This window comes from Nyctibius grandis, chromosome 3, assembly GCF_013368605.1.
Source record: "Nyctibius grandis isolate bNycGra1 chromosome 3, bNycGra1.pri, whole genome shotgun sequence".
Classification (NCBI taxonomy): domain Eukaryota; kingdom Metazoa; phylum Chordata; class Aves; order Nyctibiiformes; family Nyctibiidae; genus Nyctibius; species Nyctibius grandis.
Window position 1 is genome coordinate 67,401,663 of NC_090660.1, and position 26,909 is coordinate 67,428,571.

Here is a 26,909-nt window from a genome sequence, read left to right on the forward strand (position 1 = left end):
AAATAATTATCTGCTACTCTGCAAACTGAAGAATAAAACCAAGACTCAGTAAGTATAAAAACAGAGTGAAAGTGGAAGAAGATGCAAATGAATACGCTGCAAGGACATCAGGTAATGTTGATCCCTCGGAAAGACCAAAATTGGGGCTTCCAAAAGTGGAACTATTGCTCCCCATCAGTGTGCTCCCCTTTGTAAGAATGCAGGCCAAGGTAGGTTGGTTCATCATGGCCTTTGGCCAGCATGAACACCTCCTCAAATCTTTTCATTAAGAAATAACAGTAATGAACCACTGTTCCTAAGGCAGAAAAATGTCTTCTTTCAGTAGCCACTGCATCAAACTTGTTCATTTGAATTCTTTACTTTATTGATAACATCTTCAGATGAACAACTTTTTTTTTATTTGCATGTTTCATTTTAACTAATTTCCTGAAAATAATAGATTTGCTCTTAATTTTCTAATTGCTTGCTCATTCTGTTTACTCAGATTAGTACGATGTATTCAGAACTGATTTATTTAATTTTCATCTGATGAGAACAAATGAAATAAGGACAAAGATAATTTGAAAGCTTTGGCTCTGTTTGCAGATTAAAAGTTCTGTTAAAAGTTCTGCAGGTTAAAATGGCTACTTTGTATGCCATTAAATGGAAGAGTTATAATTGTACGAAATAATTTCAAGTTAGCTATTTCACTCTCCTAACAGGAGAATCTTCTTAAAAAAATTGTAATAATAAATGACAATTTTTACAATTGAAACATATTTATGAAAATAAACTTAGTAATTTACATGTACATGACATAATTTACTTCCATTATGTACAGTACATTGTGTACTGTTTGCTCCTAGTGAGAGCCTCTTCTAAAATCGAGCCACTTGGCAGCTCTCCCAGCATTCCTTGGGAAGTCTTAAGGACATCTAATGCAATTAAACATATGACAGATTTTGATCTTGGGAGACAATTCATTCTCTTCTATTCTTACTGCATTTACATCCCTAAAATTATCTTGGAGGGGAAAAAAATTAAAATATCAATTTCAATATTCTTGTGTACTGTTGATGATTTATAGGTTATGGATCAAAAGATAACACAGTAACCATTGATTAAAAAAATCAGAGTATTCAATCCATGCACAGGTTTTAGTTTTCTAATTCTATTAAATTAACCCTTACATTTCTTCAACTGATTTTATATTGACAATTATTATTTTTTAGTAAAGGCTGACGAAATACCTCAACCTTAAAACCAAGAACAGCTTGTGTCTTAGGACCTGTTTTTTTTTGCTTAGTGACACCTTTCTTGATGGAAAGAGTTTTTATATGAAATTAGCAGTACATGTCATCCTCATTATATGTAGTTTAGATAAGTGTTGGAAAAAAAACAGAACCAGTAGACTTTTCTGAAAAACTGCTGGCAGATATACTTTTCTTAGATGAGGTCCATAAATATCTGCCCTCTCCAGGAAGAATTACTGTAAAAATTGTTTTCAAAGGCTAAATTTATATCTACACTAGGAAATAATGTGTCCCAGTAGTAGGAGCAGATATATAAAGCAAAACAGTTTGTATTGAGGATGAAATGATCTTTATAAAATTTTCAAAGAGGAAGGGATAACTTTGAGTATACTCTAGTGTTGTCCAACAAATGATTCTGGGCTTGAATTCATTTGGTACGTTCCTGGCTGGCATTTTTTGGTTTTGTTTCATTGAAAAGAAATCCAGGTCCTGCTTCACAAGTCTGTCCCATGATGTGAACAAAAGCAATCAGGGGCAACTGGGAAAGTAGCCACAAAAATGTTAATCCAAAAGAAAATGCTAATGTAAACATACAAAAAAGAAAGTAGCTCTGTAATATACATCTCTTGTAAGTGTAACATCACCTACTCTTTCTCAGGCAGGGACCAGACTAGATGATTGTGTGCTGCAGTGAAAGCAAAGAGGAGAAAGTAATCAACTCATGATTCTCTGTTCTTCAGATGAAACCTGTGTCAAAGACATATATCAGAAGAAAATTGCTAAGTAGGGTGGGCAATAATATTACTCCCAAGTACAGTTTTTAAAAGACAGTAGTAAAATCCCAGTAAGTGTGTAAAATTCGATAGTGATGTATGCCTGTGTGAGTGTTGGTTTACCCACAGATGCATATCTGATGCAAATGTAAACCTGAATAAACACAAAATATCTACAGTCTAAATGTTCAGTCACTTGTCATATAGATTAAAACGAAATCCACAATAAGGCCCACACACCTCATGTTCTTCTTGACAAGTATTTTTGTACATGTTCACATCCTGTCCTGAAGTATTGACTTACTGAATTTTTAGGAAGACAGTCCAATCAGATATTTGCATGAGTTCAAATTTTGATAGACTTTGGATTCAGAAGTCATTTTTGTTCCTCAGGATTCATGAAGTAGCATAGAACTCTAAAGAACACTTCCATTAAGTAAATTTGCTTATTTCCATTACTCTACTAAAGCTTTTTCTAGAGAGCATCTTTACATGATGGAGAAAAGAGGTATGACCAGTAAGTTCATAATCCAGGTACTTGTGACAGCAAGAATCTTTACTGAATAATTTTACTCAATTATATTCATCTGCTCTTTTTCATCATACTTCTGCATAAAACAATTTAGATCAACAGTCATCCTGCATCTGGTTAAAGAAATGATTACCTCCATTGCATTCTACAAATGAAAGAGGACTTGATACAAAGAGAGCTACAGGCTACAGGCTGATAGGAATGACACACTGAATGATGTGCCAAGCTGATTAAATAAATCCTTCTTCAAATAGAACCAGTTATACAAAAAAAGTGACAGATCACAGAACAACAGAATGTTAGGGATTGGAAGGGACCTCGAAAGATCATCTAGTCCAATCCCCCTGCCGGGGCAGGATTGCCTAGATCATATCACACAGGAACGCGTCCAGGCAGGTTTTGAATGTCTCCAGAGAAGGAGATTGCACAACCTCTCTGGGCAGCCTGTTCCAGTATTCAGTTACCCTCACCATAAAGAAGTTTTTCCTCATATTTATGTGGAACCTCCTGTGTTCCAGCTTGCACCCATTGTCCCTTGTCCTGTCAAGGGATGTCACTGAGAAGAGCCTGGCTCCATCCTCATGACACTTGCCCTTTCCATATTTATAAACATTAATGAGGTCACCCCTCAGTCTCCTCTTCTCTAAGCTAAAGAGACCCAGCTCCCTCAGCCACTCCTCATAAGGGAGACGTTCCACTCCCTTAATCATCTTCGTGGCTCTGCGCGGGACTCTCTCTAGCAGTTCCCTGTCCTTCTTGAACTGAGGGGCCCAGAACTGGACACAATATTCCAGATGCGGCCTCACCAGGGCAGAGTAGAGGGGGAGGAGAACCTCTCTCGACCTGCTAACCACACCCCTTCTAATACACCCCAGGATGCCATTGGCCTTCTTGGCCACAAGGGCACACTGCTGGTTCATGGTCATCCTATTGTCCACTAGGACCCCCAGGTCCCTTTCCCCTACGCTGCTCTCCAATAGGTCTGCCCCCAACTTGTACTGGTACATGGGGTTGTTCTTGCCCAGATGCAGGACTCTACACTTGCCCTTGTTATATTTCATTAACTGAAGAAATTAACTATGAAAATTTGGATCCTACCTAAGGTAATGAAATATGAAAACTTGGAACCTTTGTAAAAGAATTTACAAGTAACAAGTAAAGGGGGGAATGAAACAGTTGGGGCCCCAAGAACAAGGAGGAGTAGGTGTCCTGTTCCTCTGCTGCAGATGTCTGCTCTGCGCTGGCCCGCAGCACCGCAGTTTGAGTGCCTGACTGTCATGAGAGAGTTCAGGGGCTGGTTTTTTGCAGCTTGTAACAGTCACCCCTTCCTCACACAGCTATGGAGAACTCCAGGCCTACAGACGCGCGAGGAAAACCAGAACATTCATCTGCAAGCCAGAGAGCAGCTGCCAAGGGAGGGGGATCTTCGTAACATGTAATCCAGAGGAGATCCCACACGGAGAGCGCATCATCTGCCAGCAGTACATCTCTAAGGTAATGGGGACACTTGTGACATACAGGCGGAGCATTGCTACCTCCCAGCTCTTCCAGCACCCCGCATCCTCCTCATGTACTGCGCCCTGCGTCTTCCTGGGTCTGCTGGAGGCACTGGGGCGGCTGCAGCGCAGCAGAGGCACGGCGAGAGCTCGCCTTTCTCCTCACTGCTGAGCTGCCACGGAGCGGCACAAGGCAGAGCAGCCAAGCCCGAGGAGCCAGCAGCACGCCTAGCAGCGTTTCTTTCTCTCATGCTTGCTCCTGCCTTTTTTCTCACAGCCTTTCCTTGTTGATGGCTTTAAGTTTGACATGCGTGTCTATGTGCTAGTCACATCTTGTGACCTGCTGAGGACTTTTGTTTACAAGGAGGGTTTGGCCCGGTTTGCCACCATGAGGTACAACGATCCCAGCAGCAGGAACCTGGTAAAAAAGGGAAGTTTTCTGGAAACTCGCACAGTATCTGTAGGTGTTAGTTCCTAATTTGTCCTAGGGGCATTCCAGACCTTGAAAAGACAGGGACAGGTGGGTTTCATGGGACCCAGCTTTCTTTTTTTCCTGTTCTCCCCTCTCTCTGTACCACCTCCTCCTCGCAGGAGGAATTTCAGGAGTGCCTGAGGCAGATCTACTCCCAGGCCACACGTTTGGGCTGTTTACTGGCATTATCACAAAATCATGGAGTTGTTTGGCTTGGAAGGAACCTTGGAAGGTCTTGAGTCCAACCTTCTGCTCAAAACTGGGTCAACAATAAATTCCGATCTGGTTTCTTGGGGTTTCACACAGTCAGGTGTTGAAAACCTGCGAGGATGGAGACCCCACAGCATTTCTGGGCAACACTCCTACTGCTCCTTGCTTTTATGAGCGTTCTCAAGTCTGCACCATTCCTCGCCCACCTGTGCTTCAGGTGGAAAAGAGGGACCTGGGGGTTATCTGGTGGTGCTGGAACAGCCTTGGAGGGACAGGGAGGGGAACTGGGAAAGCGAGGTGTGGATTACAGCCGTGCCCACCACCAAGCAGGGTCTGTGACCTGCAAAACCCCATCAGCAGACAGGCTGTAGTGTTGGATTGCTGTGCTGCGGTCACGGGCTGCCCTGAGACACTCCGGGCTTCTGGCTACCTGCCCGCTCGCCCCAGAGCTCTATATGTATACGCCCACCCTCCCTCTGGTCCGTGCGTGTCTTGGAGAGGCTCTGGGTGACAAAGGAAGACGAAGAATCTGCAGAAATTTGTTGCAGCTTCTGTCCTGACGAATCCCTTGTTTACCAGAGAGGCCACGGCTGCGATGGCATTTGTGGAGCTGATCCCTATGCTTTCCCCCGAGATAAGGACAGGGGTGTGGGGAGGGCAGAGCTCTGTCAGCCCTAACTCTGGCTAGAGAGGGACTCACCAGCATGATTAACTCCTTGCTGCAAGTCACCGCCACAGAGAGGAGACAGAAGTGGGCGAAGCTGGTGGCTAGATTAGTGCTGGTGGGGCTGCTTCTATTTGCACTCTGTGGTTAAGAGTAAACGAGTGTCTCTGGCGGTTCCTCCCTCAGGATGATATTTGCATGCATTTGACCAACTATGCTATCAACAAACATCACGAAAACTTCGTCCAGGATGACTCTGTGGGCAGTAAGAAGTATTGCCTTGTCCAGGTACTGCAACGCCCTGTGCACATCCTGCAGGAAAGCTGCATTTGGGACACGGCTTTACTGCCACCTTTCCTGGGGCACCCGTGGTGTCACAGGTCAGCTCTTACCATCTCCTGTCCTCCACACAGGAAACTGTCCACCCTGAACGCCTGGATGGTGGATAACAACTACAACACAACAATACTCTGGGAAGATATTGAAGATATTGTTATAAAGACTCTTATTTCAGCTCACCCCGTTGTGAAGCACAATTACCAAAGCTGCTTTCCCAACCACACTACCAGCTGTGCCTGCTTTGAGATACTGGGCTTCGATATTTTGCTAGACAGAAAGTTGAAGCCGTGGCTGCTAGAGGTGAGGAAGGAGCCTCCTGCTGCGGTGAAGCAGCTCTGGAAGCAGTGGATAGCCGAGAGCTGGCTTGTCTGGGGGAGGGCTCCAGAACAAGGGGTGCTGGGATGAACAGAACTCATCTGATTAAAAAGGGCCTCCTCGTTCACAAAATTAAACGGGCTGCGAAGACAAGTAGCCCAGTAACCCAGGCGTGCGGTGGGGCAGAGCGGGGCCAGCGAGCTGCTGCTGGCAGTGCTTCCTGGGAGCTGCGAGCTGCCAGGCTAGATCAGCTGCTTGTTTTGGCAGGTGAACCACTCTCCCAGCTTCACCACGGACTCTCCTCTAGACCAGGAGGTGAAGGACACTCTTCTCTGCGACACCATCAACCTGATAAACGTACACGCCTGTAACAGAAGGAAGGTGCTGGAGGAAGAGAACAGCGGGTGAAGGAACGGCTCCTCCAGGCCCACCAGACTCTCCATGCAGCCAGGTATTGCTCTTCCCCGTAGTGCTGCAGTGAGAAAAGATGGGGCATGGTGAGGCAGGATGAAACCAAGGCTGGCTGTCTCCCAGCCAAAGCTCCCAGAGGCCATGGCACTACTAGCCTCCGAGAAGAGACCCACCAAGCCATCTGCATCCCGCAAGGAAGAACAAGGGCTCATCTCGGGGCACCAGGAGATCTGAGGCACCTGGTGCTCTTGGCCCTGGACAGAGTCATCCCCGCCGAGCTGCGTCTGCTTGTCAGGTCCCGCGGTGCCGACGGGCAGTGCCAGCAGCCCCAGGCTCACGGTGACGCTCACGGGACGGACTGCTTCAGGGACCAAGGGCACCCAGGGGCCCTTCTCCAGAGCAGGGGGTTAAGGGTTTCCCCCCCTTCTCTGTCTGCGTGGCCTTTCACGAGGCCGTGTTAGATGAGGCTGCTGCCCGGGCTTTTCCTGCCATGCAGGGCGAGGCAGGAACTCCCTCCAGTTCCCATCGCAGTTCGGAGACCTGAGATAACTCTGGGCTGGACACACCGAGCATGTTAGCCCTGCACCTGCCTGCCCCTGCCGCCTTGGCTGCTCCGAGCTCCCCGCTGGCGAGGAAAGCTCCCAGCAGCGGACAGGGAGGCAGACAGGCCTTCAAAGGCACATTGTAACTGAACTTCTGTGACTGGGTGAGTTGGCTGAGGGGCAGGGTGGGAGCCTGGGACACGAGGCAGAGATCTGGTGATGCTTCCCCAGCCACAGGTAGAGGATGAAGCAGCGCGAGTTGTGTTGGTTCCCAGCAGCGCGCCCGTGTGAAACAGGCTCCCAAAAGGGGACAGATGGGGGAAGGAGCTAGCAAGGCCCCTGTCCCTCAGCCAGGACAGCACGCGGACCCTCGGGTCACAGCTCCCTGCCTGGGCTTTCTCCCGCTTTGCAGGCGCGAGGAGTTAGAGAGCACCCAGGCTGCTCGGCTCTCCGAGGCAGAGAAGTACGAGAACTCGCACCTGGGCGGCTACCGGCGCATTTACCCGGCGCATGGAACAGAGAAGTACGAGCCGTTCTTCAAGCAGAGCAGCTCCCTCTTCCAGGAGACGGCGGCATCCAAAGCACGAGAGCAGTGTGCCAGGTACGCTGCTCCCGCTGAAAACCCACCCCTCGCAGGTGCAGAGACCGCCTGCTCTGACCCCTTCTCGGAAGCCACCCTGCTGCTTACCAGGCGTCATCCTGGTAAGATGTTTATTTATACAACCATCTGGCCTTGTAATTTCCAGATGGAAGTTTCACATTAAGTTCTCACACTGAATTTCAAAGGTATTTGAAAGATCTGTTTTTCCTTTTTTCAAGTTTCTATAGGATAGATGAAGTGCTCTCAGCACTTACGGTTGTTGCTGACTAAGGAAAATAGAATTTTTACATAGTATGAGATCTATTATATTGCCAAATATTCCCTTAATAAATTAATACAGTTAAAAGCTGCTGCATGATTAATGAAAATAGTATCTTCAAAGACATTTGCAGAAAGTCAGAATTCCACAGCTCATAGCAAACTTTAATGAGACAATTAAGCCATAAAAGTGTTTTCAGTCTTGTATTTGAGTTTAGTTGCTATATTTAACTTTATACCATAAGGTAGTCTCTCAAACTTGTCTTTTTACTGTTTCAGAACAACTGGTTAGAAAATAATATTGTAAACAGGGCAAAGACAAATATGCCAGGACAGAAAATTCAAGTTAGGGATGACAGAAGCACAAAAGGAGATAGACAACACCAAGATAAACAGGTAAAATAATATGTAGATATATTAATAAAAGAAAGGTTAAAAATTTTGGGAAGCATATGCAGTCTAAACTAAAATACTTCACAAAAGTTATTATAGTTGAATAGTCCTATGCATGTGTGCAAATATTGGGTGACATCATGGAAATCTCTGAGAAATTCACAGACAAATGTTACCTGTATAAATCCTTACGGCATGACATGAAGGATGGACAGAGTGTTTCTAAAATGTTTTCTATGATTTCCACCCAAGGAAGTTTGCACAAACATGTTAATTTCAGATGAGGTCTTAGATCCTGAAGTTTCACAGTTATTAAATCTCAGATTTAGGAATCTAATTGATGAGGCATGGGCAAAAAAAGAAACAATATTTTGTCTCATATAGAGACAAGAGAAATACATGAGACATACATCACTTTTCTTTTTTCCTCCCACTTTTATATAATCCCAGATGGTCCTATTGAATCTAGTTTAATATAAACACAAACACCACCTTCCACCTGCTCACAAGCACGAAACCTGTCTCTTTCACTCAAAAATCAGCCCAGTTTTCCCTTTTATACTTTTACCACCCTCCAAACTCTCTCTGGAAGGCTTTGTTCATGTGCCTTGCTTCAAATACTTCCAGCTTCTCTCACTGGTTGATATGAACTTCCCACTGGGGCACCCTGAAGACCTGCTGCTTATATAACACTGGATGGTTACAGTTTTCATAGGCTGCACAACTGCATGCAATAAATCCAGTGAAATGAGGTGCACAGCAGCTTGGCTACAGCTAGGATCAAGGAGGATCATTTAAAAATTAGGTTGAACTAACTCAGGCTCCCAAACCATATACAAGTGAGGTGGATATTTTTTTCAGTATAATCTGGGCCAGCCCACAACCCACATCTCCCTCAGAGAAGCTCTCCTGATTCAGGATTTATGCATTTTTCTTCTAAAAAGCTGCAACTCCTAGGAACCCTAGCTCTACCAGTACGGGATCACAGACATCAGGAACAGAATTACCTATCTGAGTTTTCTACCCTTCGGCCTGACCCCAGTTGTTGGTTGGCTGTTCAAACCAGTGACTCCCTTGTAAAGGAAAGAAGATCGTACAGAGGTATGGAAATCCTTGACAATATCGTAACTCTTCTGGCTTCAGAAGAAGACTGCAGGTGGTGACGACCACCTCAGTACTTAACGGTGTTCACTTCTCTAATTCCATCCTAACTTAATGAGCCATGTAAAGCTCACAGCTTCTTTCATTTACTACGGTTTGAAGAACATGTCCTTCACAACAAAATCTTCTCCTCTTACGTTTTTGAGTCACAAAAGTACAACATGCTTGATACTTCCCCTTGACTTTCAACTCATGCTTGAGCTTCAGAACTATTTTTTTCCTTCTTGTCCCTTCTATAGAGCATCATTTGCGCCACTGTTCCCTGTGAATCCTTGCAATCTGTATAAAGTATTTACTGCGCCAATCAGCATATTTACAGAGTAGCTTCATGTTCAGGGTAATGACTTATAACTCAAAAACAGCTTGACTAATTTTCTTCTTACTTAGCAGAAAAACACAATTGGGAATTATACCAAAAAACAATAATTACTAGATAATGACAGAGTATTAAAACACTGAGAAACCAACCTAGGTCACATAGTTTCAAAATCGGTGGCTCTGAGGTAGGATAAAACTCATTTGTAGTCCTAAAGTATCTGCAGATATTATACTCTCCCTAAACTGCCACCAGAGGACAAATTATTCATTCACTGTTATACACACTATAATCATCACAGTTGCAAACAACAATAATTATTAACTCTGGTAAATGATAAGCAGTCTTCTACAGCTGCAATTAATGCTTAAAAAAATTCAGCTAGGTGTCTAGTTTGAAACTGCTCAAAGGAAATAAACACTGAAAGTAAGTCCAAATCACAAATTACTTATTCAAAACTTAGTTCACCCTCTTTTTACTATATGTCCTGTCACAATATGTAATATTAATATGGGAAGATATATTAAGTAACAATTCTAACATTTTAAAAATTACTTAGTTTGGAATTGGACATTCCATGTGCTACATCTGTTCCAGAGTATTGCAGATCTTTGCAGCAGTTTTGCCAAATTTTTAGATCCATCTTTGGAAGGCTGCTGTAGCTGACATATTGTTCAGGAGACTTTGCTTTTTAAGAGGACATCAGGCTGGACTTGCTGGATGTTGTCACCATTGCCACAGGGCACACACGCCAAAGACAGTAAATTGGGAGGTCATGAAGAGCCCAGGACTTTCATACAAAAATCTAGTTAAGAGGTAATATATAAAAAAATAAATAAAGCAAATTAATTATAGATGCTTCTTGAGTATGAAACATCATGTTGAACACTTATAATGAGGCAAAGATAAAAACAGACAGAGAATGCAAATATTGGAAAAGGTATTATTTGTTTTCATGTTAAATATTTTTAATTACTTTCACTTATTTGTTAAATTTAATTCTCAGTTTTTATGACCTTACACAGTTGTTTTGGATACGATTCATCCTTACCTTGTATTGAAACATGTTTTCACACTCCAGGTATCACATCTTATTTATCATTAAATTTGTTCATTACTTTCATAGTTTTGATTTTTAGTAATTAAAACTATCAACATGCAAAAATCTAGAATGAAAACAAACAACTGGCAACTTGCTAAAAGCACATCTGCCTTCATTATCTATATTACAGTATGCCATACCTTCTCTTTATCAGCATTTTACTTTATATTTTCAGAACTAAGACCTCATTTGAGGAAGGACATGACCAAAAGTTTTCAATTATTATTTTGTTGCTCATAAAAGGCTTTTAAAATTAATTTCTTCACAAATTCTTGGTCATAGAAGTGTGACAGCAGCACATAACATCTTTCAAGAACTTTTAGATTTAAAGAAAAATTCGTTATAATGACCACATATTCTTGTTAAAAATCACTATGTTCAGATTTAATAAGGTTAGCTTGAAATAAATAAATAGTAGCAAAGCAGGAAATTATGTGCCTTCTCTCTTCTGTCTCAGGATCTGCTAAATTAACCTAAATTTTAGGTTAAAATTATCTTTTTTTTCCTTCTTCTCTTTTATGTCATATTTTATGGCATAATAAGAAGGCATGGAAAGATGAAAGGTTACACTAATCGTGTACACGATTACACAAGCACAAGCAATCCAGGAGGTTCCTGGAATGTGTGGATGATAACTTTCTTCTCCAAGTGATAGAGGAGCCAACAAGGCGAGGTGCCGTGCTGGACCTTGTTCTTACCAACAAGGAGGGGCTGGTGGGGGATGTGAAGCTCAAGGGCAGCCTTGGCTGCAGTGACCTTGAAATGGTGGAGTTCAAGATCTTTAGGGCAGCGAGGAGGGTACACAGCAAGCTCACCACCCTGGACTTCAAGAGAGCAGACTTTGGTCTCTTCAGAAACCTTCTTGGTAGAGTATCTTGGGATAAAGCCAAGGAGGGAAGAGGATCTCAAGAAAGCTGGTTAATATTCAAGGATCACCTCCTCCAAGCTCAGGAGTGATGCATCCCAACAAAGAGGAAATCAGGCAAAAACACCAGGAGGCCCACATGGATGACTAAGTTGCTCCTGGACAATCTCAGGCACAAGAATGAAGCCTACAGAGGGTGGAAGCAAGGGCAGGTAGCCTGGGAGGAATACAGAGAAATTCTCTGAGCAGCCAGGGATCAGGTTAGGAAAGCTAAAGCTCTGACAGAATTAAAACTGGCCAGAGACATCAATGGCAACAAGAAATGCTTCTACAGATATGTCAGTGATAAAAGGAAGACTAGGAAAAATGTGGGCCCTCTCCAGAAGGAAACGCGAGACCTGATTACCCAGGTTATGGAGAAGGCTGAGGTACTCAATGACTTTTTTGCCTCAGTCTTCATCAGCAAGTGCTCTAGCTACATCGCTCAAATCACAGAAGGCAAAGGCAGGGACTGTGAGAATGAAGAAACGCCCACTGTAGGAGAAGATCAGGTTCGAGACCATCTAAGGAACCTGAAGGTGCACAAGTCCATGGGACCTGATGAAGTGTATCCTTGGGTCCTGAGGGAACTGGCGGATGAAGTTCCTAAGCCGCTATTCATCATATTTGAGAAGTCGTGGCAGTCTGGTGAAGTTCCCACTGACTGAAAAAGAGGAAACATAACCCCCATTTTTAAAAAGGAAAAAAAGGAAGAACTGAGGAACTACAGGCCAGTCAGTCTCACCTCTGTGCCTGGCAAGATCATGGAGCAGATCCTCCTGGAAACTATGCTAAGGCACTTGGAAAATAAGGAGGTGCTTGGTGACAGTCAACATGGCTTCACTAAGGGCAAATCGTGCCTGACAAATTTTGTGGCCTTCTACAACGGGGTTACATTATTAATGGATAGGGGAAGAATGACTGAAGTCACCTACCTGGACTTCTGCAAAGCATTTGATACTGTACCACACAACATCCTTGTCTCTAAATTGGAGAGACATAGACTTGATGAATGGACCACTCCGTGGATAAGGAATTGGCTGGATGATTGCACTCAAAGAGTTGCGGTCAATAGCCGGACGTCCAAGCGGACACCAATGACTAGTGGCGTTCCCCAGGGGTCGGTATTGGGACCGACATTGTTTAACATCTTTATTGGCGACATGGACAGTGGGATTAAGTGCACCCTTAGCAAGTTTGTCAACGACACCAAGCTGTGTGGTGCGGTCGACACACTGGAGGGAAGGGATGCCATCCAGAGGGACCTTAAGAGGCTTAAGAAGTGAGCCCATGTAAACCACATGAAGTTCAACAAGGCCAAGTGCAAGGTCCTGCACGTGGGTCGGGGCAATCCCAAGCACAATATAGGCTGGGTAGACAATGGATTGAGAGCAGCCCTGAGGAGAAGGACTTGGGGGTGATGGTTGACGAGAAGCTCAACATGAGCTGGCAATGTGCGCTTACAGCCCAGAAGGCCAACCATATCCTGGGCTGCATCAAAAGAAGCATCAACAGCAGGTCAAGGGAGGTGATTCTGTCCCTTTACTCCGCTCTCATGAGACCCCACCTGCAGTACTGCATCCAGCTTTGGGTTCCCCAACAGGAAAAGGACACAGGCCTGTTGGAGCGAGTCCAGAGAAGGGCCGCGAAGATGATCAGAGGGCTGGAGCACCTCTCCTATGAAGACAGGCTGAGAGAGTCAGGGCTGTTCAGCCTGGAGAAGAGAAGGCTCCAGGAAGACCTTCTAGCAGCCTTCCAGTACAAGAAGAGGGCCTATGAGAAAGCTGGAGAGGGACTTTTGACAAGGGCATATAGTGACAGGATAAGGAGGAATGGTTTTAAACTGAAAGAGGGTAGATTTAGATTAGATATTAGGAACAAATTCTTTCCTGTGTGGTTGATGAGACACTGGAACAGGTTGCCCAGAGAAGTTGTGGATGCCCCCTCCCTGGCAGTGTTTAAGGCCAGGTTGGACAGGGGTTTGAGCAACCTGGTCTAGCACAAGGTGTCCTTGATCATGGCAGGGGAGTTGGAACTAGATGATCTTTAAGGTCCCTTCCAATCCAAACCATTTTATGATTCTATGATTCTAAAGTGGAGTTAACTTCTGAATCTTAGTATCTTTTGCATAAAGTGGTATTATTACACCCTGTTTGCCCCTGTTTCAGAAATTGTTAAGATTGAGTCTGATTACATCAGCAGGAAAATGGCAAGTCCTTGGACCATGAAATGAGACACTAAAATAATCACTTATATTCAGCTGTATTACTCCCTCCCTGCAGCCAGGACACTTGTCCTCACCTCTAGCATTGTTTGCAGTCCAGCTTAATCAGCAGTTCAAGAAGAAGGAATGATTCCTTCACATATTCATAACGAATCTGCCGGGATACTTGGAAAGAACGACGCTGGTATTTTCTTATCAACGTTTTGGGCATGCAGCTTTTACCTTGAAGGATTTCTGGGTTTGAAGGAGCATAGCTAGAAATTTAATATTAGGAAGCAGTATGGAAGCATGCAGTGGATCATAACTTCTTCTGATGGTCACTGTGGATGTGAGTTGACAGATGCAGAAGTCTGGGTTTTATGTTCTAAAGAAAGAAAATCAGAAAACCCTGAATATCATTAATGTCCATAGCATGCACTGAGTAAGGAATTCTGAAAAATTGTCCCTCTGTAGAAAAGAAGACACAGAATTTCAAATATGATTCAAGACCTGGAGATTAAACTGAAGACAAGTAATCCGGTTTATTTACCGATTTGTGACAAAAGGCCTTTTAATCATTCAGTGCAGGGCTGCTAGATGCTTTCCCTTTGAAGTTATGAGATAAAAAAAGATGATAAATGACATCAGTTAAAGTCAAATTTTAGTCTTGCGTTAAGCATCTCTCAGTGCTGCACTGTCCTTTCCTACTCTCCCTCTACGCTTTGGTTGGTAGACCAATAAAGCATAAACCCCAACAATATTTTTAACCCACATTTAGCTAACTCTGACAATTCAGACAGTGACAATTGAGTACAAGGAGTATTGTGGGAGTTTAAATTGTGTAAAATTATAATCTTCCTCAATCTATCTCTCAATAATCTAGTGGTAAAATTCCTTAACCACAGTCATAATGGAATCATGAAAGTTATTAGACATTATACTAAATCTGAATTATAAACCATAAATACTATAAAATTAGTGTTCCTTAGACAAAACTACAGTATCATATAGTTGATTACTGGTTTGCATCCTTGAGATGCTAAAACTTAATTACAGAAAGAAACATTAGAACTGATCCCACTCTTGTACCAGCAGTTATATGTTCCACAATAAGTGCAAGCCACAAGTTGATGCTGAGAGTAGTGCCACATAGTCTACAAAAATCCATGTAAAGTATGGTAGAAACTCAGAACTTGACTGATATTTTTCAAAGTTATTTTCTAGTTTTCTTGAATTTAAAACATTTTAATGGGTACGATTTCATGGATAATAACCTCTGTAATTATAAAACTACAGCACTGGTTCAGGAACAAATATATTTTTCATGTTTTATGACCTTTGGAAATCTTCCTGATATTCTCATAATAGTATTACAAATGAATGCTAATATCCTCAGAAGGCAGCTACTGAAATACAGGACATCTGCATATGAAAAATAGGAGGGATTGAATAGATTTATTTCATGTTCAGCACTAGGTTAGTCTTTAAACAGATAATATAATAATTAGGTTAATATATGCTTTAAAAAGACATAATGAGGAAAATTTTCATTTCATAATGCTAAAATATATTGCTCGACCAAGAGTAATCATTTGTCTCCAAACACAAGCAGTATTTCCCTTCTTAAAAAAAAAAAAAAAAAGAAGGGAGAGAAAAAAAAAGCTAAAAAAAGAAAATTCTAACCCCAAATTTTCATGTATTCTTTAAAAGCTTACTAAACTGATACTTGTAACTTACCTGTTATTAACACCTATGCCATTCAAACTCTTAGGCTGAACTGGAAAAACATATTATTAAGAAACATTTTTTTAACAAACAAAAATACTAAAGTATAATTAGATTAGCTTACATTCAGCATCTATGATCCAGTTCATACAGCCCTGAAAACGTTGGAACGGGCTGCCCAGGGAGGTGGTGGAGTCACCATCTCTGGATGTGTTTAAGAAAAGACTGGACATGGCGCTTAGTGCCATGGTCTAGTTGACAGGGTGGTGTCAGGGCAATGGTTGGACTCGATGATCCCGGAGGTCTCTTCCAACCTGATTGATTCTGTGATTCTGTGAAAACATTTCAGCTTAACTCTGTCCTCCCGAAGGTGCTGTTCTGTATGCTCCCTTAAGTCCCTCAACTCCATGAAAAGCTCTCAAAACTTCAGTTTTATTGTCATTAAGAAACCAGCCTTTCACAGGCATTGTAACCTTCTGAGCAAGAAATAGTCCATATTAAATAAAGTTCCACAGACTTGTCAAGACTATAATACTTTTACGAGCAATGTTATCTGCTGTTTCAATGCCTTCCACTGCTACAGACAGAAACCAAAATCAACATTAGACAGCCTGGTCCCTGAACAAAGGAACCTATATTGTTTATAAGACTGGAAAAAAAAATGATATCACATTTTGAAGTTAAATCTTTTAGCTTATAAATTATTATACATCAAAGAAACTATTCATGCATTTTTTATATGGTATAACTTTTTGCAAGATTTAGAAAACTTATATGAACTAAAGGAAGTAAGAAGCAAGAGCAAAAAGAAGGTCAGACTTCAAAAGTCTCCAATAAACAGGTAAACTCGATTTTGTCTACTTATTTTAGTGCTTTTCTGTTTCTGCTTGAAAACCTGAGAAATTTGCAAACAGCTTTTTTTTTTTCCTTTCAACACATTTTATTTGTAAACATATATGGAAAGATGTTTTGAAAATTTAAATTGCCTCTAAAGTATCCCAAATAAGAAATGCTAAATGTTGTTGCAGTTTTGCATGGGGGAGAGCTGTGTTAAGGTCTCTCACTGATCTGCTATTTCTACCATGACAAGGTAATATTTAGAATTTTAGCTTTGATGCAAGCCCTTTTCTCCCTTTTAGTGGAGTGGTTTAACTTCTAAAGCCAATTTCAGTTTCAGGTCTTCCAAAGTGTGTAGAGAAAGGATGATAGGTTTGCTTCTTTGTTTTGACAGGAACAGTAAGTTCATCTTGGCTTGTGCACTTATAGAAGTGTCAGCTTTCCACAAATATTAGTAGCAGTGCCTACAATACATAGTAAGGTGAATGAGCAGCTTAACAGACTGATCTATCTCACATGAAAGTTCATGGAAATGCTGCAGGCAACTTTTCTTTTCTGGACATGAATCAAGCTTTAGTAAATTTGCTAATCCACAGCAATATCTCTTCTACAAATATCCCAGCAAAGCAATTCTCACAAATATACCCCAAGGAACAACTTACATGACAGCCTTATTAATCAATTATTTCAGTATCACATGGAACTTCACAAAATTATATTCTGCTTCTCTTCTTTTTGACAAGTTTTCTGAACTAAAGAAATAGTTTTCATTTTTGTGGCAAGCTGTGCTATAAACTTGGTTTTATCTCTTTTTCCTGCCACAGCAAGTTGTTTTCAGCAGCTTTTATTCTGAGATAGAGGTCTTCAATTTTTAGTACAGTAAATCTTAACTATAAATTTGAATTGAATATGAGGAAAAACTTCCTTACTTTGAGGGTGACAGAGCACTGGAACAGGCTGCCCAGGGAGGTTGTGGAGTCTCCTTCTCTGGAGATATTCAAAACCCGCCTGGACGTGACACTGTGCAACATGCTCTAGGTGAACCTGCTTTGTCAGGGGGTTGGACTAGATGATCCCTAGATGTCCCTTCCAACCCCAAACATTCTGTGCTTCTGTGATTCTGTGATTGCATTGCATTTCAACAATTATTTTTATTATACAGTCAAAACACTCTCATCACTAAAAAGAGACATTTCAAAGCTAATACTAAAACTGACATTAAGGAGGGATGGAGAAAGAAACCGGATAGTGAAGAGGAAATTGGAGAATCAAATACAAGACCAATACATAAAATAATGCATTTTAATGTGCAGCTGGCTGAAAAGTATGTTACTGTCTCTTAATGAAATAAATTAATAACATTACTACCTTATTTAATTTATTTTAAAAATGTAAGACTTGATATGGTTATGTGTGTGTTTTGAAGGAAATAAACCAAAAGGGAACAGCAAATTAAATAGAAAACCTAGAGGGTCACAGAAAGGAATAAAAAAGATTATTCAGAACAAGAGAAAATATGTAAGTGGAACACCTAAAGAAAGAAAGCAAATAAAATGTGTAAATGTCAGACAGAAGCATAAAAAGAGTCTAGGAAGATGGGGAGAGAGAGGAAGGAAAGGATTTACGTGGAATTAAATAAACATTTTTGTTGCTCTTGCTTGACAAAAAAAGTTCCTGAGAAAATTCATGGAAAGAAAAAAGGATTTTGTGTGACTCATATTTTAGAGGAAGTTTTCACCAGCACCGTTGTAAAACCAAAGTCTCATTCAACCAATGGAGAACAGGATTGATCAGCATTTGCACAAACTTAAAAGCAGCTGTTGCAAATATATGAATAATTCCCATCATTTAGATTGGAGTTATGACCTTTGTAATTGCCCACCAGTTTCATGCCACAGTCACCAAAGATCTTGGGTGGCCAGTGACTGAATGTGATAAGTTACACCCCAGCACAAACAGTTTCTAACATCCTTATCGACGACGTCTCCAACGCAGCAGTTTATTTTCAGCAGCTTCCTTGCTATGCAGTTATGTTTAGGAAACCACAGCCCATGCAAAATGGTTAGTCCCAGCTTCCCATATCCTCTGTAGTCTACTGTAAGAAAGGAAGCTAATGTAACAGTGTTTTCATTTTCCTCTCTCATTTATTTACTTGGTGGACCTGTGGCAAATGGCAGGAAGCGCTTTCAGGATTAAAGATGAAAACTTTGAGGAGACCACATTGACTGGTTTTATCTCTTAGTTCTGATTTTCTCTCAGAGCTTCCACACAGATACGAAGCATCAACATACAATATCAGATGGTTAAGTTGCTCCCTTGCATAAACTGAGTTCATTAGGAAAGAGCATCTTACTGCCACAAACTGGCTCACGTGAACAAAGAGCATGCATTTTGAATTTCTTGCTCAGGGATCACAAAACAAGGTGGAAAACCTTCCTTGTCGAATGCTGTTTTAGGCAGTTTACCTGTACACTCATCTCCAATTTCAGTCAATCCTATACATCGCTGATAGAGTGGCAACCCACAAATATCCAGAAGCTATATCGAGAATGCAGTTAAATATTCCACAGTGCAACATAAGTGGCATGGGTTGAATTCTGTGGTGTAAATACACTGAAGAGGAATCTAGAGTAACTGCCTACAATGCACTGGCAAAAAAGATAAAACTCTAAATTAATGACTAGACAAAGCCATTTTCTTATTTTAAAAGCCTTACTGATGATCCAATGCCTACAAAATGATACGAAGAAATTACAGGCAATCTACCTACAAAAAAAAATTTACACATAGTTATTATTGTTATGCTAGTATCTGCCCTGCTTGGAAATATCCAGAATCCTTGAACTAATAGGTCATATTATGTCAATTCACAAATAATTCTAGCCACTTTGATTCTTTTAAAATAAATAGAAAATAATATTGCAACAAATTCAAGGAAAAGATTGTTTTTTTTCAAGAAATGTATTTGTTATTTAACTATGACGAAACTTAACTTGGAGCTTGTAAACATGGAAGGAAAATGTTCTTTTAATTGCAAGTGCAGAACAATAAAGTGAAAATGAATGTCACAGAATAAGGTCTTCCAGTAGCAGCAAATCTTTAGCATTTTTTATTGTCAGTTTTCTTAAAATGCCATATAATATATTCTCTGCATTATGTCTGATGCCATGTTTTGAAAAGGACATTATTATGGCAGACAGTATTGTGGACATCCACACAATATATAATATTCATAATATATAATATTATGCATCGATGATGAACAGCATGGAAGTTACCTTTACCAATTGCAAAAATGTGTAAAAAGGCATACTACATTCTCCAGGAATGTTAGAAAAGAAAGCATATACTGTAAATAACTCTTTCACACTCATTCTTCATACAAAATTTGAGACAGAGGTGCTTACCACCCACAGTAAAAAGTGTAAGATAAAGTAGGCAGAACTCAAAGAAGATTTTAAACAAAGATGAACACAGAATATGTAAATACTAAACATAGAAATCCATAAGCATCAGTATTTAGAGAGAGACAGATTTAAAAGTGTATTAAAAAAAAAATTATCCACAATATACTATGCTCCTAGGACCAGACCATGGTGGCATTGTAAAAAAGAAATGCTTTTTTAAGCCAGTGCCAGCTCCCCCTTTTATTCTGTCACCAGAGGATTTTTTTTCCATGGTTTATTATTCACAAAAAGGCTTTGATTTGTTACACTAAACGAATAGTAGTTTTCAGCATGCCTGGGAGACCAGCATTATATGCTTCAGGGGAAGGTTTAACATACTCTAAAGGCTTGAAAGGCAAGCTTAACCTCACAGTGTTGTAGTTAGCTCTGTACCTTTACATCAGCTAACTTTTCACGGATTGCCTGTGTGGTGGGAGAACAGCAGTGTGTGGGGGGACGCAGACCTCTCTGTACAGAGCAGAGACAGGTTTGAGATGGTCACCTCCGGGACTGGGATTACAGTAACCCCGTAGCCACAGATCTCTGAACACTAGCTTGTACAGCAGGTTCAACATAAATTTTGCAGCAAAGAAATCTGAGAAGCAGCCAAGGAAATACTAAAGATCCTGCTTACAGATTTAAACTCTTAAAAAGCTCAAAAAAGCCCTCAACCATCAAGCTTAGCACTGTTAGAGCTATAAGGCTGGGTACCTCAGCTGAAGTTAGCTTGAACTGAGGTAATATTTTTGAGTAAAATGCAAACATGTTTTTAGATCTTAAAATTAGAAATCTTTCTGCAATATATGCAAAACAATTTTTTTTATTTTTAAATTATTTACAGAATATTTATTTCCATGGAGTGGAATTAATGCAACAAAAAAAGCGTGATTGCTATTTTCATCCTCATTATCACTAGAAGTCAGTTTACAAAATGTCATTTATAACTTTTTGCAGAAAGCATTGCTCTACTTCCTTACACCTTGTTTTTTGAACACATCCGATTTCTTTTGCAGAACACTTGGAAATAATACTATATGCATTTTTTTGCTTGAGTTTATGAAAGGCTGAAGACTGCCATTTGTTTAAAGAACAAACTGAATTTTTAGTACCTCCAAGCTAACATGCAGCAACAGTATGGGACCACTTTAGCCTTTCACGCTAAAATTACAAAAGAGTATAATACTCGTAATTTTCCAGTTTTTGTCAGGGAAACTAAAGACCGTAATTTCACACACAAAAAAAACCCCACATAAACAAACCAAAGCAAAAAATCCCTATAGGAATGCTGCTGACACTGTCAAGACTTGCTAAAATTGTACTAGAAAATTTCTAGCAGAAGCCAAAGAATTGTCTCTGTTCTGTGAAAAAGAGGTTCTGTTGATAAATAAAAAAGCTTTTTTTTGAGGATATTCTTTATGGTTTCTTGCTCATGTTATAAAACCACAGGATATGGATTTTCTGTAGATTGGCTCATCATGAGACCAAAAAAAAAAAGCAATAGGGGAAATGACCAGGAAATTCAAAAGTACTAAAAATATGTTTCCTGGCTTTACTTAGTATCAGATACTGTAATTAAAGACCTAAATCAAAAAAAAAAACAGAAAAGTTCCCACAAACCAAAAAAACCCTAACAACAACCAAAAAAATATCATACCCCCTCCCCCACAAAAAAAAAAAACCTGAATGGTCGCAGCTCACTGATGACTGCTAAAAGAGAAAACCAGTTTTTTGACAATCGTATTAAAGTATCACTTTCGCATTTCAAGAAAGAGACAGGAAGTAAGCAGAATAAAACTGAACAGCTTCTGTGAGCAAAGATAAATTCTTACTGTGGAAACAAGCTGCTTCTTATGAAGTTAATTGCACTGTCAAACCTGCTATATGACATAAGGAATGGATGATTCAACATAGTTATCACTTGCTTGTCTGTCTTGTGCTACTGCAAAAACAATTTCACAGTTCGAACAATCTCTCACTTTAAAAAGTTTAAACTTTGTGTGACACAAACAGCACTTCTACACTCTCAAAGAGCAGCAAGTCTGAGAAGAACAAGGAAACTTCAAAATCTCCTATTGATTAATAGAGAATGAATATTTTGTATGAAAACCCCAGAAGAATTCCCATGGGGGTGGTGAAGTAAGAGTCTTTTTAACCTTATGTAATTAATTCAGTTTTGGTTATTGATGATAGGCAGCTGTCAGCGTTATTGCTGTTTAATGATTTTCCTGAAAAAGATTCCTCATCTTTCTGGAGAACATGTAGCTGTATTACATACAGCACTAGAACCTCAGTACAATGTAATAAACAGCACTTTTGATATCAGCTAAGGGAATCAATTCAAGGTTTCTGAAAAAAAAACCCCACAAAATCAAAAAAGAAAAAACCTCCAGAAGACTTTTTTTTTGAGAAAGCAGTACATTTGTTATGGAACAGACATAAACTGATAAGGTTTTGATCATAAACAGGTCTCTGCATTGCTGAGACTGAGGAAACTGTGTTCATGGGACAGAGAAAATGAATTCTGAAAATGAGACATCTGGGTTTACAGAAATGAAGCAGTTCTTAAATACTTTTACAATCCTTAGCAGACACTCAACATCCTAAGAGATAAAACAAATAATAAACAAATGAAATCTGTCAAAACCCATGTTCTGCCTCCCAGTTTCTTTTTTTCTCTTAACCAATATCCAAGGACTATAGCTGTGCAGTACAATGTAAAAATGAAATGAGAAAAAAAATAGCTTTTTTTTAATGAGTTGTTGTACAGAATGTATCAAGTTCATTTGTGAGCATTATGAAAAATGTAGGTATAGAGACAAAAAAAGTGTCTAAAAACCTAGGTAGTCTTGTGATATCCCCATCTCTCTGACATCAACAAAAATACAAAAATCTCTGTATGAGTCAAACTGAAGATCCATCCCACCCAGTGCTTTGTTTCCAATGATGCATAATAGATCTTGTCTGGAACAAAGGAAATGTAGTGGGTTACTACCCCAGAATACCATCCCAAGCTCCTGTCATTTGCAGCTCAAAGAATTTGTGACTCAGAGGTTTATATTCCATAGCCTGATTTGATTTCTCTGTCATGAAGAGATCCAGCTTCTCAGTGATGTCTGGAAAATTTTGAGCACACATTCATCCTGTTGCAAGAAGTCCTACAGCTTAACTACAGCCTAGCTTATTCAGATATTACTTACACAGGAGCCGTTCCAATTTCAGTAATTTTTAGAAAGCACTCAGCTTTCTGAAATTCTTCACAGTTATCTTCATTGCCCTGAATAGCTTAACATCTTAAAAAAACTTTGTCGCCTTACTATTCACCCTTTTACAGGTCATTTATGTATGTGTTAAATAGCACAAGTGCCAGTGACTCTACTGGTGACTTTTTTCCGCTGTGAATGCAGAAAAAATTATTTTTATTCTCTGCTCTTTCCTTTCTTTTTTTTTCCCTTTCTTTTTTTTTCTTTTTATCCATGTCAAAGTGTTTCTTTTTACCTATTTAACTAGATTCCTTGAGAAACTTTGAAGAGAGAATCTTATTAAATGTCTTTTGAAATCCAAGCAGCCTATACTGTATTATACATACATCTTACAAACATGAAAATACCTTCCTCATACATGTCTGTATATCATGGAAACTTAATATTAAGCTACGTGAAATGTAGCTCTGAAGAATTCCAAGAGCAAATCATATGAAATAAGGGCACAATGCTATGCAAAGCAAAGCCATCAGCAGCGTATTCTGATTTGCTGTTGGTTCCTTTAGCCATTGACTTACTGTTAAGATGTAATTTGTAGAACAGAATGGAGAGATCAGCACACATGGTGAGATTATTAAAGCACATCCAGAAAAGTGTCTATTACAATAGTCTCGTGTTTTGAATCTTATTACAGCAGTGACCTTTGAATGGAACAAAATAGAATCTATGTGGAGGTACCTAAAGTATGAAAACCTAATTAAAGAAAAACTTCCCTTGAAGTCTGTCTTGTAAAATACAGAACTCTTTCCCTTGAGGAGAGAAAGAAGATACAGTATATACTATTGTATATACAGTACATTAAGGCTTTTTTATTGACTCAGAAAAGGACTGATAAGATAACAGTAGTACAAATACCAGCAACAACGCCTTTTGTTCTGCAGTAATTAACTCCAGTGGTATTTTTTCATTGTATAATACCCATTTGTCTGTATTACATCTGTCTTTTTCATCACTTTGTGACTTTTAAGAAGTAAATGGTTTTTTTGCTTATTAAGCAGCTTTAAGTTTAAAACACCTTTCCATCACGTTTAATGTTAAATTTTGTTTTTCAAAGATATTCCTAGCATACACCCTCTGAAAATTACAAATCAGAGTTATTCAACAAATTTATGTATTGACACCTCTAAATTTTTCAGTAGAAATGCACAAGTATTTCAACTATACTAGAAACATATGTCATAACTCGATTTTATGCCTATAGGAATTCTACTAGGTGACTGTGTTAACAATTTGACACTTACTTTAAAAGATGTTTAGTTGCAAAGCAGTGCATGCTTGGATATCTGGTGTAATAATATAAGGATCTGAAGACAGCTGCAAACTCCTTTTATATGACTTTAGCCATCAAAAGTATTGGCCACACAGACAAAAACAGCCATTTTAATTCTGGTGCATGAAAAAAGACAAGCATCTTTTACGATAAGGGGGAAAATCACCTTATCTTGCTCAATCAGCCATTGGTGATTGAATCTAGACAGTTACTTTAAGATCAAAACAGTTTATGAAGATAAAGTGAGATGAAAACCTCCTTGCACGTTAGTACTATTTGTTAGTACTACTAACTGTAATAAGCTGTAATCTTCCCAGGGACTGAATTTTCTGACACCTAACAACTGATTTTGTAACAACTTAATCAGTTGATTCAGTTCTTGATTCTTCTGAGCATTTCACATTTTCCATCTGGATACCAGCATTATAATCAGTGAAGCCTAATGAAAATTTAAATTGAAGAACTGAGCTCCATAAGCAAGCAAATTCTCAGCAATCCCAAATTCTGTTCCTTATAAACACTTGAAAATCTCTCTCATGTTTGTGGAAGATGGATCAAGCTAGGAGACAGAGCCAAAGACTATGCCTGTACCTTCTTTTGCAGGCACTATAATTTCTGTATTGATGTTACTGAGTTTAGAAGTCTTCTGAGTTCAAGTACACAAGCCCTACTCACATGGCTTTTTCAGAAGTGATTAAAAAAGGTTTTGAAACCTAACCCTTCCATAGTGGACTTTCAAATCTAGAAATAATTCTAGTCATAACAAAACAGTTTAAAAACAAGCCTTAGTAAGATATTTACCAATGTATTAGTAGAATAGCTTATCAGCTGGCAACAAGGGAGAGTAATTTCAGTAGGGAGAAAAACTATAATTGCTTAACAAACTTGATTATCAAATAAAGCATGGAAATGTTCATGGGATTAATATTTTTCCTGAATTATGTTATACTCTCCCTGGTACTTAATATTATAATATATATTAACAGGAGAGGGGCACGTAGTTATAACTAAGGTATAAGCTTGCAACATACTTGAAACACACTCATATCTTCCCATCTGTGATAGTAAAGTTTCTCTGAGTTTACAAAGGAACTTGCTACTTTTCATAACCGAAATGCCAGTCCACAAATAAAACCAGAGAAAAACAAAGTACATTTTACTAAATCTTTTCTGTTCTTTCATAAAAGATATTTCAGAATACAATTCAATGTTAAACCAGTCTAAATCCTATGTTGAACAAAAACATCCCTTGCAAGGGTTTCTCAGATTTTGTTAGGGGACATGGTAAAAAAGAAGGGCTAGGCTGACTTTATCAATAGACAGATCAAATGAGTATGTGTATCATTCATATCTATTCTCACTGGTATATTAATTCCTATGCTTTATGTTCACATTGTAATTGCAACTCTGATTGCTCACTTGTAAAAGATGATAGTCCTTGTGATCCCCAAGGAGTATTTCTGTTCTTTCCAACTTCTAAACAAGTGAAAACTCTCGTCACTTGTGTTTATTGTGATCAATAAATACAAGCAGAGATGCAGAATTAAAGAAAAAAATAAAGCATTCTTTATGTGAATGTCATCTCTTAGCATGTCCAGGAACCCATATCTAAATACTAACTACCTTTGCTATGGACCAAACTGAATAATCCAGTGCAGCTCATGAGCTAATGTAAGTTGTAACAGCAATGTTGATTTCAAAAGTTATGCCAGAAAAATTTACAACAGCCTAGTGAAGTTATTGGAGTGATCAACTAACCAAGCCATATTGAAACAAGATAGAACAATAACACATTTTATGAGGGCGTCTTTCCAGTCAAATTACCACTACAATATCTATTCTATTTATTGTCATCTGAGCTCTGCTCCTCAAAATCACATAATGGTCCATAGTAAATTTGGGGGAATAATTGAGATCTGACAGTGGTATTCAGTTGTTCGAGACTCTGGAATCTGATGAAACAAAAATTAGACCCTCATAAAATAGCATGATGTAAATTACACAAGACGGGGAATCTCTGCAACTATTGAACCAGAGAAAACTTTGGATTACCTTCTGTAAATTTGATTTGGATGCTCTTACTGCATTTTTTAAATCAATCAAGAAGGATGATTGATTGCCTGATCATCCTAAAGCAATTTTATTTCAATTTTCAAGTCAAGTTTGTCCTTTAAACATACAACCTCTAACTTCTTGCTCTACTACTGTTAGAAACCTGATCATTTCCTCTCTCCCCAAATTACCATAGTTTAAAATATTCATATCCTATGATAATTATTCCATTTCAGAAATTTATGAGGATCTGTTATCATCTCAGAAGAAAGGAGGATAAAATTTATATTAGTGCATTAAATGGATTAAAATATTTATTGATTTAGCAAAATGTATCCCACTTGGTTTACATATGAAAATGACCATACTCCTGAATAACTAAGCCCTAAGTTCTT

At 39.5% G+C, this 26,909-nt stretch overlaps 1 protein-coding gene across 1 annotated transcript in view; it reads left to right on the top strand.

The window, feature by feature from the left end:
* Positions 1-12,389, top strand: part of LOC137661594 (tubulin polyglutamylase TTLL13-like) — an 84,978-nt gene extending 72,589 nt beyond the window's left edge. Inside the window, 8 exon segments of the mRNA XM_068397200.1 lie at positions 3,875-4,031; positions 4,311-4,454; positions 5,566-5,651; positions 5,793-6,018; positions 6,301-6,427; positions 6,430-6,484; positions 7,399-7,688; positions 12,136-12,389. Coding sequence (XP_068253301.1) covers positions 3,875-4,031; positions 4,311-4,454; positions 5,566-5,651; positions 5,793-6,018; positions 6,301-6,427; positions 6,430-6,484; positions 7,399-7,688; positions 12,136-12,389 — 1,339 coding nt within the window.
* The last annotated feature ends 14,520 nt before the right edge of the window (positions 12,390-26,909 follow it).